Source organism: Ixodes scapularis, unplaced genomic scaffold (assembly GCF_016920785.2).
Source record: "Ixodes scapularis isolate PalLabHiFi unplaced genomic scaffold, ASM1692078v2 PGA_scaffold11__112_contigs__length_91849675, whole genome shotgun sequence".
NCBI lineage: Eukaryota > Metazoa > Arthropoda > Arachnida > Ixodida > Ixodidae > Ixodes > Ixodes scapularis.
Genome location: NW_024609837.1, coordinates 71,700,724 through 71,715,911, shown reverse-complemented (window position 1 = coordinate 71,715,911; position 15,188 = coordinate 71,700,724). Strand labels below are relative to the sequence as shown.

Sequence of the window (15,188 nt, the reverse complement as noted above, 5' to 3'; positions counted from 1 at the left end):
GCCCCGACGGCAAGTATATAGATTGTGTCCTTCCAGTTGGAACGGTTTGCAATTGTGTGCTACACGGACGTCGAGGTGCCAATCACGCGTCACTCATCGTGTGTAGATTTAACCTTTGGCAAGAACGCGTCTAGCATAACTGTACAATCGATCGCGGTGTACCACAGCGACCACAAAGTTGTGGTTACTGTGGTTAGAATACGACAAAATAAAGGCTATACGAACCACGAAGTTACGTGTATGCGTCTTTATTCAATCAACATAGCAATAACCATACACATCAATATAGTTGTCAATATAGTCATCCCAATACAGCTTCGCTGGTTAACCTCCTTCACAGAGTGGAATGGCACTAAGTTTTTTTTAGTTGTTTTGCTGTTTTTTCTTGTCAGCCAAGAATTCTCGGCAAACACCATGCCAACACTCTTTCTGAAATAAAAAAGTAGGGTTACTCCAACAATATCTGTACTCACCTGGAATTACGTAATTTCCGACATCTTTTCCCCTATTTGTTATTTTGTTTATTTTGCGAACGTTTCTTAACCCTTTGAAGTCATAGGCCCATGGCTGTTAGTAGGCACAATAAACAAACGGATAAATATATAGGTCCAGACATAGGCGGCTGTTTACTGCAAGATATGTGGAACGATGTAGAAAGTCAGCCAGCTATGATATAAACATTACTTAAGCCCTCAAACCACAGGTTAAAAACGAAACACACACACTCAAAAGTTTATTCCTTGATTAAACTCCGTTGTCGCCTTACAATTTCTGTATTTAAGAAAACGAAATAACTACATTCCTAGAATGATTATCAGCTGGCACCTCTAGAAATTGCAGAAATGACTTGGTTGTTTTTGTAGATGAGTCTGGTCAAGTCGGGAACGTCAATAAAATAACTACCTCGCAATGTAAATTTAAGAAATGACTTTGTTTCTATGTTTTCCAAAAGAAATGTGTAAAAAATTCCTCTCTACATTTTAAGAGAGATGCGGCTCGAAAATTTGCGATATTTTGCAATCTATTGTGATTATGTGTTTTAGAGTAGTTTATTATATTGAGATGTTGATATTTTATGTATAAATAATGAAGGCCGAAAGTGTTAGCGAAATCAGTCATATTTTCATTTGAAGACCTGGTGACCCAGAAGACCTAAAAATAGAGCCATGCTCGTGTGCGCTGTTCTTTAAGTTGTAAGTTGTAAGTTGTAACAAGCCATTTTCCTTCTTTACTTTTTCCTCAGGTAAGTTCGCTCTTTGCAAATTTTACATAAAAAAAAATGCACCATCTGTGGGCAACGCTGCACAAAGTCGTCCCACAATAGGTTAATAAACCGAATTTCGCGGTCGATTTAAAGAGCCTGGCCGCTCCTTGAATCACCCAGTATATCGCCGGCGGCCGCAAAGTCGGCAGTAGCGAAACGTAGCAGTCCACGCCAGTCCACCGCAGACGAACTAAGAGAGCGGAAGAACGACATTCATGCTTTCACATTCACAACTCATAAAAAATACTGAAATGTCCTAGACTTTTTGTTTTGTTTTGTGAGACACATTTTTTTTTAAAGCTCAGAAGTCAGAAACTTATATCGACGTTAAATGTAGTTAATTTATACTATACTAACTTCACGTTTAACATATATACAGGGTGTTTTTTTTATTCTTACACATTTGTTTAAAAAAAAATTTGTGAAAGCTACACTAATGCGGTTTGTGCAGGTGGGTTATACGACCAGGTGGACATAATGTGGGTGACTAATCTTTGTGATAAGTCGGCTAATTATTCAATATTCGTTAATTAAGCTTTTAATTAGTGGAAATAGACATATAGTTTCAATTAGAAACTTGTAGAGCATCATCGAAAACCACTAAATCATCTGTTTCTGCAAGGATATAACGCCGGGGAAGCATTTTACGGCGTTCTGTAAAAGCGTTTCATTTGGACGCGTTTCTAGATTTCGGTTTCTTATCGGAGCGCATCACCGTGCCCGCGGTCCTGCTCCCCAGTGGCTGAGACGCGCAACAGACATGCGCCGTACTTCCCTCCATTCTACGAGGGAGGCGAGGAGGTGGCTTCGCGCCACGACCACCGGGGAGCAGGATCGCGGGCGCGTAGATGCGCTCCGATAAGAAACCGAAATGTAGAAATGCATCCAAATGGAGCGTTTTTACAGAACGCCGGAAAATGCTGCCCCGGTGTTATATCCTGCTAAAAATAGTTGATTTAAGGGTTTTCGATGATGCTCAGCAAGTTTCTAATTGAAACCATATGTTTATTTTCAGTAATTAAAAAGTTAATTAACGAATTTTAATTAATTAGCAGACTTATTGCAGAGATTAGCCGCCCACATTATGTCCGCCTGACCGTATAACCCACCTGCACAAAGCGCATTAGTGTAGCTTTCACAGTTTTCTTTAAACAAATGTGTAAGAATAAAAAAAAACACCCTATATATATATATATATATATATATTGAAGGGGGTTTTAATGGGGATGATTTAATGGAAGTAGGTTGGTAACAGACTGCTCTACAGAACGGTTCGATCGCCAACTGCCTTGTCCTCGAGCACCCAGCACGAACTCTCCAGCCGGGGGCGCTTCGTCTGCTTCCTAACATTTGCCGCCGGTCGGGTGGAGGGCTGGGTGTCAGTCAGTTTGATGTAGCGTCATCGGGACTATGGAAGCGTTTCATCCTTGCAACGTGTACGATGTCGGTGGATTTAGATCGATGATCTCTGGGGGGGGGGGGGGGGGGGGGGTGTGATAGTGGTGAAACTTGATAATTTGTGGGCGATAGGCGACGCAGAACAACATAGGGTCCGACGTATTTCTGAAGGAGTTTTTCTGACTTTCCCGGCTGGCCTAAAGGTGTGGCTGAAAGAACCCTGTCTCCAACTTCGTAGGAGGCAAGACCATGGGTTTCCGAATAGCGAAGTTGCTGCTCTTGCTGTGACCGTACGGTGTGCAGACGGGCAAGGCGACGGACGTCCTCCGCTCGGCCAACGATGTCGTTGGCATAGGGGCTCAACGGCTGGTCATTTAGGGAGGACAAGGTCGTGTCCAGAGGCGTAAGAGGCTCGCGAGCGTATAGAAGATAGTAAGGCGAGAATCCTGTAGTTGCTTGATGCGCAGTGTTGTAGGCGTAAGTGATGTATGGAATGATGGCGTCCCAGTTGGTGTGGTGATCGTCGACATACGTGGATATCATTTGTGACAACGTTCGGTTGAGGCGTTCGGGGAGTCCATTTGATTGTGGGTGGTACGCACTGGTTACTTTGTGGATTGTGTTGGTGAGGCGCAATACTTCTTCAATTAGCTTGGCAATAAACGGGGTTTCCCGATCACAGATGATGATTTGGGGTGCTCCGTGGCGCAGTAAAATGCCGTGGAGAAAGAAATCTGCGGCGTCTCGGGCAGTAGCCGTGCATTCACACGTAGTTTCTACATAGCGTGTAAGGTAATCGACGGCAACAATAACCCAGCGCTTGACGTTGGTGGAAATCGGAAAAGGACATAAAAAATCGATGCTAATTTGTTGGAACGGGGATTTGGGTGGTGTGATGGATTCAAGAGGACCGGGGGTCTTGGTCGTGCGACTTTTCTGTGTTTGGCAAAGAAGGCAACTTCGAATGTATTTGTTAATTGTGCGTGACATGCCGTTCCAAAAATAGCGATTACGGATGCGGAAATACGTTTTGCTAAAGCCGAAAGTGTCCGGCCGTCGGGTCATCATGATGGGCGCGGATGACATCTTTTCGAAGCAGCCGAGGCACGACCAGAAGCCAAGGGCGTCCATGGGGTTTGTAGTTTTTTCGGTAAAGAACCCCATCATGCAGCGTGAAAAGGCGTGCACGCCGTTGGATGCGCCATGATGAGGGCGTGGTGGGTCGGAGGAGGTGGCGAACAATGGGTTGTAATTCCTAATCCGAAAGTTGAGCATCCGCGACGTCAATAGTGTCCAAAACTGCAGAGAGTTCAATTTCGGTATGTGGTTCATGAGGGGAAAAATCAGCCGAGAGTGGACACCGCGACAAGGCGTCTGCGTCTAGGTGGCGTTTTCCGGATTCGTAAACAATCGTAAAGTCGTATTGCTGAATCTTGAGCGACCAGCGTGCCAGGCGACTAGATGGATCCTTGAACCCGGTCAGCCAGCAAAGGGCATGATGGTCTGTTACTATGCGAAAGTGAATTCCGTAAAGGTATGGACGGAACTTTGAAATTGCCCATATGACCGCCAAGCATTCGCGTTCGGTGATGGTGTAGTTGCGTTCACACTTGGTTAGTGTGCGGCTAGCATATGCGATCACACGCTGGGTGTTACGAATGTTTTGCGCAAGGAGAGCGCCCAGGCCATAACCGCTAGCGGCTGCGCGAATTTCCGTAACTGCACCTTGTAAGAAATGTTCAAGAATCGGGACTGAGACCATAGCCGCTTTCAGAGAGGTGAACGCTTCCATTTGAGATTGGTCCCAGTGGAAGAGTTGGCCAAGACAAAGTAACTTGTTGAGCGGTTCGGCAATGTTGGGAAAAGCCGGTATGAATTTTCGAAAGTATGTACAAAGACCAAGAAACGCTGGGACATCTTTCAAGTTTCTAGGAACTGGAAATTCAGAGACTGCTTGAATCTTGCTTGGATCAGGACGAATTCCGTCGATACTGACCAGATGACCATGTACCTTGATTTCTCGAGCTCCGAATTTACACTATTTAGAGTTCAGCTGGAGGTTTGCGTTACGAAAGCAATCTAGTACTTGCCGAAGTCGGTGTAGATGGTCGTCCAACCTTGTTGAAAAAACCACAACGTCGTCCAGATAGCATAAGCAGATATTCCATGTGAGGCCTCGGAGCAAAGTGTCCATCATGCGTTCAAACGTTGCTGGGGCATTGCACAGTCCAAACGGCATGACATTGAATTGGTATAGGCCGTCAGGTGTAAAGAACGCTGTTTTTGGTTTGTCTTCCTCAGAAACGGGAATTTGCCAGTGACCGCTGCGTAGGTCTAATGAGGAGAAAAAAAATGAGCCCTGAAGAGCGTCTAGCGTGTCGTCGATTCGAGGTAGCGGGAACACGTCTTTCTTGGCGACTTTGTTAAGGCGGCGGTAATCGACGCAGAACTGCCAGGAGCCATCATCTTTTTTCACGAGAATTACGGGAGATGACCACGGACTTGACGAAGGTGCGATTATTTTCTTGTCTAACATGTCGGCGACATTTTCTTTTATGGTCTTCCGCTCGGCTGGTGATATTCTGAATGGCCGGCTTTTCAGGGGAGTGGCGGAGCCGTTGTCAATTCGATGTGTCACAGTGGTCGTCTGAGGAAGGGCGTGGCGACTGAAGTCAAACAAGTCGCTGTACGTGCTTAGTAGACGTTGGAGAGATGCACGTTCAGTATTCGTTAGGGAAGAGTCTATCATTTGGGCAGTGCGCTCGCTGAGAGTGTCAGCCGAAGCAGCTTGTAGCTTTGTCGTAGTAGTTGCTGTAGATAAAGAGGCGATAGCATGGCTCGTCGCACGTTTGGATTGTGGTGATACGCTATCCACGAAGTAGCATGAGTGGTTCCGCAGAAGGTTTTGTAATGTACAAGTGAACTCGTCGTGTTTTCACCATGGCAATAGAGTGGGGAACAAGAACGCCCTTCTTTGCAAAAGTAGTCGCGATAGGCTCCACGAGACCGCAAGCACTGTTAAAGAGGGATTCGGGTACCAGCTGTACGGAAACTGCTGAAAACGCAGGCAGGCATATGTCGTCTGCTGTACGAAGAACAACCGGAGGCGAATCGGGAAGAGTGCCTTCTGTATCGCAGATGTTGAGATGGAGCTCGCCGCTGCTACAGTCGATAAAGGCCTCGTTTGAAGTGAAAAGTCGCACGCGAGGATGACGCCGGCGACGCAGTTTTGTAGTACTGTGAAAATGACAATTTAACGGCTTCCTCCGAGAAGCATGGACACGGTTGAGTGGCCGAGGGGTCGCACCAGTTCTCCATTGCCCATGCGTAGTAAGCGTCCATGAGCGGGTGTGAGCACCTTACGCAAACTGCGGCGAACGCTTTCGGCAATGCATGATTTGGCGGCACCGGTATCCACTAAAGCCGTAAATGTTTGTCCGTCGATTACAATCTAAACGGTCGTCGGTCCATTACAAGGAGGGTTTTTGTCGAGTTTGAAGAATGCAGCCTGACCTCCGGTGTTAGCACAGGCTGCTGGGCTTAGTTTGATGTCTCAGTAGGTGCGGCGACGGCGTTGAGGGGCGACACAGAGCGCGAACGGCAAGGGTAAGGCGATGGCGACCGGCCCCGGCGAGTGGTGAGCGACGAAGGGGGAACTCGAGCGCGTCGGTCTCCAGAAGGGATGCTCTCCTTGTGGTAGTGGGGGGAGGGGCCTTGGCTAGTGTGTCGATAGACGGCAGCGTACGCTGATCGGCGGCAGTAGCGTGCAATATGTCGCGGCGTTTGACAGTTGTAACCAATTGGGCGGTTGTCGTCTGTGCGCCAGATGTCAGTTCGTCGACGTGGGCCATAGGACCCTGTTGGAGGATAGACCTGGTAAACGGGACCCCTGGTGTAGCGGGGCTGAGGTTCATGGCGCCATGGAGCAAACAAGTGGAGCCACCGGCGCTGCTGGTATAGGCGGGGGTGTTGGCGGAGACAGGTGTCCTAACGCAGAGCGAATTTCGTGTTGCACAACCTTTTGAATTGATTCTACATGTGGATCTTGGGGGGGCAACGCCGACACAGGGTTGTAAGTGAGCCAGGTAAGGCCGCACTTCATCTCGGATAATGTTCCGGATCATTGTATTAATGTCAATGTTAAATGCAGGTGCGAGGCATACCTCAGGGAGCCGCTCAAACAGTTGCTTGTTGATGCGGGCACTTTGGAGTTCCTCGTACTTCTTGCATTCGCCGATAAGGTTTTGGACCGTTCGAGGGGATTTGGGAGCGACGATGGTAAAAAGTTCCTGCGAAAGGCCCTTGAATAGGTGTCGGATGAGGTTCTCCTCTGGCATGTGAGCATCAACGCGGCGACACAGCCGGAGAACATCTTCAATGTAGGCAAGGGATGATTCGGTGTTAACCTGGTAGCGGCGAGCCAATGTTTCCTTCGCCTGTTGTCGGCACTGTTCCGGCTTACCAAAGGCGTCGGCAAAGCGTGTCTTGAAGGCGTGCCAGGAGTTAAATTCCTTTTCATGGTTGTCAATCCATTGAAGAGATGTTTCTTTCAGAAAGAACACTACATTCGCTAGTTTGAATGAGTCGTCCCACCGGTTGTATTGACTTGCCCGGTCGTAGCTCTTAAGCCAGTCGTGGACGTCGGAATCGGATAACCAGCGAAGAGTGGTGGGTCGCGTTGTCGGTTCTTAACAGCTTGAGTGTGTAGCGGCGGTGCCGCTGAGGTTGTGGTCACAGCTGTTACCGGAGTCAGAGAGCCGTGGGCATTGTCTCCTTCTTCAGGCATAGTGGCTGTAGTGCGGCCACTGCGGAGTTCCAGACCGAGGACTTGAGGTTGGTCGATGAGATTGAGAGGTTGGGGAACGGAAAGACCTCCACCTCCTGAAGGTTGTTTTTTAGTAGGGATGATTCAATCGAAGTAGGTTAGTAACAGACTGCTCTACAGAACGGTTTGATCGCCAACTGCCTAGTCATCGAGCACCCAGCACGAACTCTCCAGCCGGGGGCGCTTCAGCTTCTTCCTAACAATATATATATATATATATATATTGTGATCACGGCGTCTGTAGAAGTTATAAGCAAGGATGAACTTGCCTTTCCTTTAGCATCACATCTCCATCCGTCCAGCGCAGTGTATGTTGTGTAGGTGTAGAAGAGACCCCAAACACGGGGTGTACAGCAGTAAAATCTACAGTCCTCGAATCCCTAGAAAAATATCGGTAAATTTACGCAACCAATTAGTTAAAAAGTGCAAGAATAATGGGAATTAAAATGGTCGGATGAACTACACTTCGTCTCACCCCCAGACCAGATGCAGCCGAAAATACGGGCTAATTGGATCAATACAAATGCGTCAAAAGCGCACAGTCATGATGTTCTTAGTATTTCTGTACATGTTATATTATCAATGAACCAATCATAAACTAAAAAGGCTCAGTGACTTGCGCTTTTGAAAATGCTTGATTAGTCCCTTTTTCTTTTGGCGTCGGCAATGTCTTGAATTAAACTGAAAAAAAGTATAATTGGTACGCGATTTTGTAAGGCAATATGTGCATAAAACATAAACAGAATGAGAGGAACACAACACAAAGCTCTACGCTCTACTTTCCATTGAATATTTCTGAAGTAAACGAGACTTTTAATAAACCCTATCAGGTTGCTCCGTAAAAATTCAAAATTCTTATCGGATATCTGAACTGAAGGTGAACTTATAAGTTTTACATATGCTATCCTCCTGCCATGAATGTTGTATGATTCATGCACTTCTTATGATAACTTGCTTCGTAACGCCCAAGAACAGAATTTACAGACAAGATCCAAGCGAGCTGGGGAATTTTCAACATTGTAAAACCCGAGACGCAGAAGGTAAACGAGAAGAAAAAAGGGGACAACACAGACACAGGTCTGTGTGGTCCATTTTTTGTTCTCCATTTTGTTCTATGTCTCGGGTTTTAAAATGTTGAATGTCCCAAGAACATTTATTTTAGTTAAACGCACAAAAGAGCCCAAAATATAAAGACGCGATTTAAACGGGACAAGCGCTAACTTTACTCTATTTTACTCAAGAGGAAGCAAGGCATATATAAATACGCAAAGTGGCAACAAGTAGAGATATCAAGACGTTATCTGATCCTGCAAAAACTAAAATTCATTTTCATGTGGCACAATTCACGTGTCGCTGACACATGACGTCCCATTTTTTGGTAAAAAAATGGGACGGCATGGTGTTAGTTACATGTCAACTTCAGTTTTTGCATGAACAGATAACGCTTGATTGCTTTATCTGTTGCCGCTTTACGTGTGTATACTTGCTTTGATTCTTCAAAAGTAAAAATGGTTGAAAATTAGCGCTTGCCCTGTCTACTTAATGTCTTTGTCTTTTTTGCGCTATATTAAATGTCTAACTAGGATAAACCACCTAGCCCAGCAACTTCCCTTACTGGATAGTACTTTTTTCTGGAACCGGGGCGCAATGACATCTATGACAATGATTAGCCCAGTAGCCCGAGGGCGAATGTTTTTATATAGTGCGTGCTGGCGTACCCTATCGTTTAAACGGCCTCCCTTTTGGCCCACATACACTTCTGCAGCTTATTATTCAGTACCCGCAGCGCCTTCAGGCATTATAGCAGGAGGGACGGGGGGGGGGGGGGGGGGAGGGGGAGGGAGGGAGGGAAGGCGAGGGATAAACACACACACAAAAAAAGAAGTAATTATTATCAAATCCTCTTCAACATTTTTAAAACCTTGCGAGAACAAAATTATTCCCACACATCTCGCGACATCCAAAGCACCTTCCAGATTTAGCATCATTCGAGGCACTCCATCAAATTTCCCGACACTGAAAACAGAGTACCGTGAAAACGTTCACGGCACTCTTTATCAGATAATTTAACGCGTTCCATGTGTAGGCTCAGTAGTTGTTCCTAGACTGCAGCGACGCTACCGCTAATCGGGCAGAGGATCCTGGCGATCTTCCACAACCTTCCATACTCTAGAGCTCTTCTCTCACAGTGCGCACAGGGGGTGGAGCTACTCCACACCTACTCCTCTCGTTACATTATCTTCCCACTAACCAATGAGCGTCGATCACCTCACTCATCCTTTCACAACAGTCAACCAATCATTGTCAATTCCCGCGGCCATGCGTTTATCCCTGCTGCTTTCTTATCTGGGTTTCACGAAGTGCCCAACACCTAGCAAAATAACGTCTTGCGTTAAATGATATGACCCAAGCAGTACGTAGAAGGTATCACTTTAGTCGTCTATAAAATCCCGATGACCTACGGAAAAGCATTTGTCGGCCGAACAGGAAGACGCATGAACGCCAGGGCACGCGAGCGCTCACTCGTAGTAAAATATTTTCCCTCTGGCAAATTTGGAATTTATTGTGGAAACTTCCCACGCGCACTTGTTCCAGAAAAAAAAAAATATTAGGACGTTAAGAAGTAAATTACCGCAAGACGTGTATGAATCATGCAACGGGGAAGGAGCATATTCATAAATGCTTTGTCATTTCGCCGATTCGATAAGAAAATTGAATCCCTACGCGAGCAACATGACAGGGTTTATAAATAGCTTTTTTTTTTTTTTCATTTTAATGCACGGAGAAAACGGGAGAGAGAAGGACAAGTGAGAGCGCGTGCAGTTACTTCAGAACGCCGAGCTCTTATTGGAAGGATTAGTGGGTAGACCTAAAGCTAGCCGCCTTTGTCTCCACTGCATTCGTCGAGTATACGTTCGAACGCGAGAGCCAAAAGCCAAACCCAGGCTTTCCGCGTTTGATGAGTGCAGTGGAGACAAAGGCAGCTAGCTTTAGGCTAACCCACAAATCCTTCCAATCAAAGCTCGGCGTTCTGACGTCACTGCACCCGCTTTCGCATACTTCTCTCTCTCAATTGCTCCGTGCATTAATATACAGCTGAAAGTCGCACTTCGCGTTATGTCCTTCTCCTTTTGTCTGTTTTACGGTGCATATTGTTTAAATAGTACTCAGGAGCCGAAATAAAAACTGATCTGAGTAATTTGTAAAGATATCCAATAATAACGTTTTTTTTTTGCAAGCTATAAACGAATTGTCGGGTTCACATTATTTTATACTGAGGAGTGCATAAACATAGCATGTTCGGGTATAAACGTTTGCAAGCACGGCCTCTGGGCGCCGCCGTCTGGCTGCTGGTGTAGGCAGGTCGTCTGGTAGTCAAGCATTGCTGAGGCATACACAAAGCATCGGCCATGCTTGCCAGTCAGACGATCTGGCCACACTAGCAGCAAAATGGCGGCGCCCAGAGGCCGCACTTGCAAAAGTCTATCAGACGCATCCACTGAACGCAATATTCTAAATATTTTATTCGGAGCATACGCTCAGAACTGGCTCACGTTTATTGTCTGTTGAAGACGACATTCTCTTTGCGTGTAATGTAGGTTTACGCGCGTTCCATGTTGCATGCACCCAGTCGAGTTCGTCACTTTTAGTAGTAAAAAAATATAAGCTAGCTCCGATATTGCGTCCATGCCAAGGCATAATTTGGCGATCAATGAATTTGTGTTCGCTATGCACCATATTCTACCCCATTGAAAGAAACATCTCTCCTTCCAACCAGGGTTTTTTCAATGTTCTGACGTTCTGTCCAAAACTTGCTCAGGGGTTGTTAACTAGCCGAAAGTTTCTAAGAGGCCTGATGTATCCTTTAAGAATTCCCAAAAGTGTAAGCGGTCTGTAACAGTTTTCTTTAAAGACATGTAGGGACTGTCCTATTTTTTTTTTGTGAAGACATAGTTTTTATTAAAATTGTTTTATCGTGTCTGTGGTACACATCACGTGAATCTGCATTATATGTATGCCGGGGAAGCCCCTTGGTAATTTTGTATTCGGCGGCCGCAATGTGCGAACGCTCAGTGTCGGCGACCTGTGCCATGCGTTTACCATCTTCGAGACCAGCTCAGTGTGCAGATCGAGATGAAGGTTGCTCAGTTCCCTGTTTCTTCCATCTCTTCGTCCGTCCGACTTCAGCAGATCATTCAGTGAACAAAAACGTCGTCGGAGGTCCAACCGCGACGGCACTAGCGACAACACCGTGATCTTGCTAAGGATTTCTCAGCGGCGGCGTACATTGGTTTTGAGTTTGTAGTTCTAGCTAAACATGCTACTGATAGCTTGCATGTATGTATGTGGTGAACTTTTGTCAGTTTTATTAATTTAACTGCCGTACAGTCGCAATCAAACTTAACTAGAATACTGAAACGCCCGTCTTTTTTCCGCAGGGCGCTATCCTGGAGGCAGCCTGTGGTTCCAATCGGTCAGGTGTCGGTACGCGCATCTCGGGGAGAGAAAGGGGGGGGGGGGGGGGTGGAGGCGCGGTAGGTTCTGAGATAGAATGCTAACAATGACTATAAACCGCTTGTTTTTTGCCTTGTGTCCTTTTTTTGCACTTTGTATAACACAACTCATTTCTCGACACACACACAAAAAATACAGAACGAGTAAAGTTAAAATAAAACAATCTTGAGGGTAACGTATTTCTCATGCAGCTTGTTTAATATTATCTGATGCGATACGCACCCGAGCTCTGAGTTTAATGCGCTCCCACCTCCCCCCCCCCCGCCATGTAAAGGGCCGTATTCAACGTGATCAACTGATATGGCTGCCACCAGCTTTGCGCCCCACGGATAAGAGAGCGCTTCTTCGATCGTTTCAGTTAAGCTTTTGTTGTGACTCTACATCTCAAGAATTTTTCCAGTAGCACTGTGACTACCTCGAAAGAATGCTTGGCAACAAAGAACTCGGCTGTTTCAATTCGGTCTGATCACATTGTCTACAGCTGCTTGCTCTCGGGTTTGAGTACAGTTTGGTTCTTCGTCTATTTGCGTTACAAGATGCATGTAAAACTGAATACCTGAAATAAACTTTCAATGACGTTTTATACTCCGGTTTTGGCAGAGGGTTCAGTGTCATTTGGGTGTTCAAAGTGTTGAAAAACTGAGGGGGTCTCAAAGGGTTTGAAGGGCTAAGGGGTTTGATGTGCTGAAGGGGTTTGAAAGGCTGAGAGGGTCCCATAACACATCAGGACTGAAGTGTCATTCTCCATAGAGTACAGGAATCATTGAATAATATTATGGCGTTGTGTGACTCGCCCACTCGCGTACGTGTCCTCAATCGCCTCCATTGTCGCTTGCGTTTCCTGCTACATCCGGTTACACACAGCCAGTTTTTGGCATCCTTTTTGCGCCGCAGATGGCGCTGCACGCTTCGGAAAAGGCCTATAGACTCCTTCCAAAAGACTGCCCTCTATTGAGAGCTGTGTGCTGCCGTCTTGGTTGTTCAGAGGCAAAGCACTGGCATAGAAATCCCCAGTTGGCGGGTTTAAATCCCGGCCGAGGTGTCCACAAACTTACCGAGGACTATGAAACCTTTTCGGAATTCGCGTGCTATTTTTTAGAAGGTCGGAACCACGTCAAAAAGGTTGAACAACCGACATCATGGATGGATGCAAGTAATTTTATGATAGCCAACGGCGGAGCGCGGCCAGTGCCAGGAGCCGACGAGCGAATCAAACAGCGTCGAAAGTGCAATGTCACTGCGCTCGTCATCTTTTTTTGCAGGTGCTTTTTTTCTACTCCAAACAAACGCATAAAACGTGCCGTGATATTTTGACTTTAGAGCTTAATTATGCAGGGATTACACAGCTGCCAGTGGCTCCTAGCGGAAGAGCCAAGGGCGTCATACGAGGCATTCCACTGGAGGAAGACGCTGGAACGATACACACAAAGGTGGTCAACGACAGGAACCCAAGAGCGATAGCGGCAAAAGGACTAGGTAAGACCACAAGCGTAATCGTACTTTTCGAAGGGGAAAAGGTCCCCTTCACGGTGAAATACGGTCCTACGCTGCAACAATGCTAGATATATAGAAAGCAAGTCGACATTTGTTATGAATGTGGAAGACTTGGGCTTGAATGGACGTTTGCTCGGATCCGAAGAACAAGAACTGCAGGGGCTGTGGTGCCGTATTTACACTTCATACCTATACGCTAGAAAATCAAATTAGAGTAGTGAACGAATGACAAAAAAAAGCACATAGTTTATACGCACACAAAAGTTTTCGTTCAACAAAAGAAAATCAATTAAGTGAAAGTGTAGCAGAGTGCGCGCAGCCAAAAACAAAGACAAGATTCTGCGACATCGATGATTGATGACAAGGAGAGTAAAGGTTTTAAAAACAATGAACAAAACGATTCTTTAAGTGAGTATGCAAATGGAACACATACAATGTCAAAAGGACATCTGTTCCAACCTGTAAGAGTTAGAGAAATTAAGTGAAATTCTAAAGCAGAGTGTGTATTACGTTTATTCTGACAGCAATATATTATGACAGATTCTGCTTCTCAATGATCGTAGAATAAAAAAGCGTGACTTTTCTAAAGCCCTCATGCACCCTTCAGAGACAAAAATCGGTCCTACGCCTCCTTGCCCTTACGAAGCGGTCTGTCGCATCCCTATCGCAAGCGTGAAGGGACCCAGCGACTGTACGCAAAACCGGAATGTCTCCGGTTTGTCGGAGTCAATTTGTCTTCCACATGAGCAGTTCCGACGTAAGAGTTTTCGCCATCGCAGTTTGGCTATTTTACTTTAGGATGCAATGATACCGACCTGCCAGTCTCTCTATTTGTGCGTCGTTGCCTTCAATTAAGTATGTTACGAGAATACGGGGTACACATACATTCAAATCGTAAGTCGAAAAGGTTTCTTTGGAGAAACGTGGAGAGGTTTCCATCATTGACTCCAAAACCGTAATAAAAACTATCTGCCGGAAGAAGGTTTGAAGGTCCTCTACCTTGTGGGAACCATTGGGTTCCCTCTATCCCTATCTAGGCCTAGCTTCGAGCAGGCCGTGGGAGCCGTCGTCACCAATGGCGTGGCCTCCCGGATACAAGGAACCACGAGGCCGAATTCCCCGAAGGGGCCGGCTCTCCCTTGCCCATTTGGGTGAACGCGCCTTCGGCACACCCTTGAGAGCTATGATGGACGCGACTGCTAGTGGCCTCCCCGGGCGCGTCCATTCTCCGAGGCTATTAAAGCTGGCCCCGAAGGTGGGCCAGGGGCTCTCGTCGGCGGAGGCCCTGGCTCTACGGAGCTCGGTTTTTCTTTGTGGGCCTCCGACTTCCCGTGATTCTGTCTAATGCGGCAGCGCGGGAAACCGACCGGGTGATACTGGCAATTGAGCCAGCGCCCAGACTTTTCGTTGTCTAAGAGCGAAGCGTGTTGGCATTGCAGTCAATAAACACGTCTTTATCCGAACCCGAGGAACCTTCTTTGTGTTTCCAAGTGGTAACCCCCCCAAAGGGCAAATCCCACATCTGGCGCCCCAACGTGCGGCTTACCGTGGACTGCAAAGACAGCAGCATCCATCTCCTTTCGCTAAGATAGCGAACCAGGTCAATTTCCGGCCAAGGATCAAACAGGTGGACAAAGGGAGAGGCGAACGCCCGACACCCAACGCCACTCAACGGCTTAGTGGCCACGTCAG

The 15,188-nt window shown here is 46.6% G+C and overlaps 1 protein-coding gene across 1 annotated transcript in view; it reads right to left on the bottom strand.

Moving 5' to 3' along the window:
- Positions 1 to 301: 301 nt before the first annotated feature.
- The window catches only part of LOC115332216, a 58,773-nt gene continuing 43,886 nt past the window's right edge, over positions 302 to 15,188 (bottom strand). Inside the window, 3 exon segments of the mRNA XM_042289111.1 lie at positions 302 to 336; positions 339 to 429; positions 7,757 to 7,867. Of these exon segments, the coding sequence (XP_042145045.1) occupies positions 302 to 336; positions 339 to 429; positions 7,757 to 7,867 (237 nt within the window).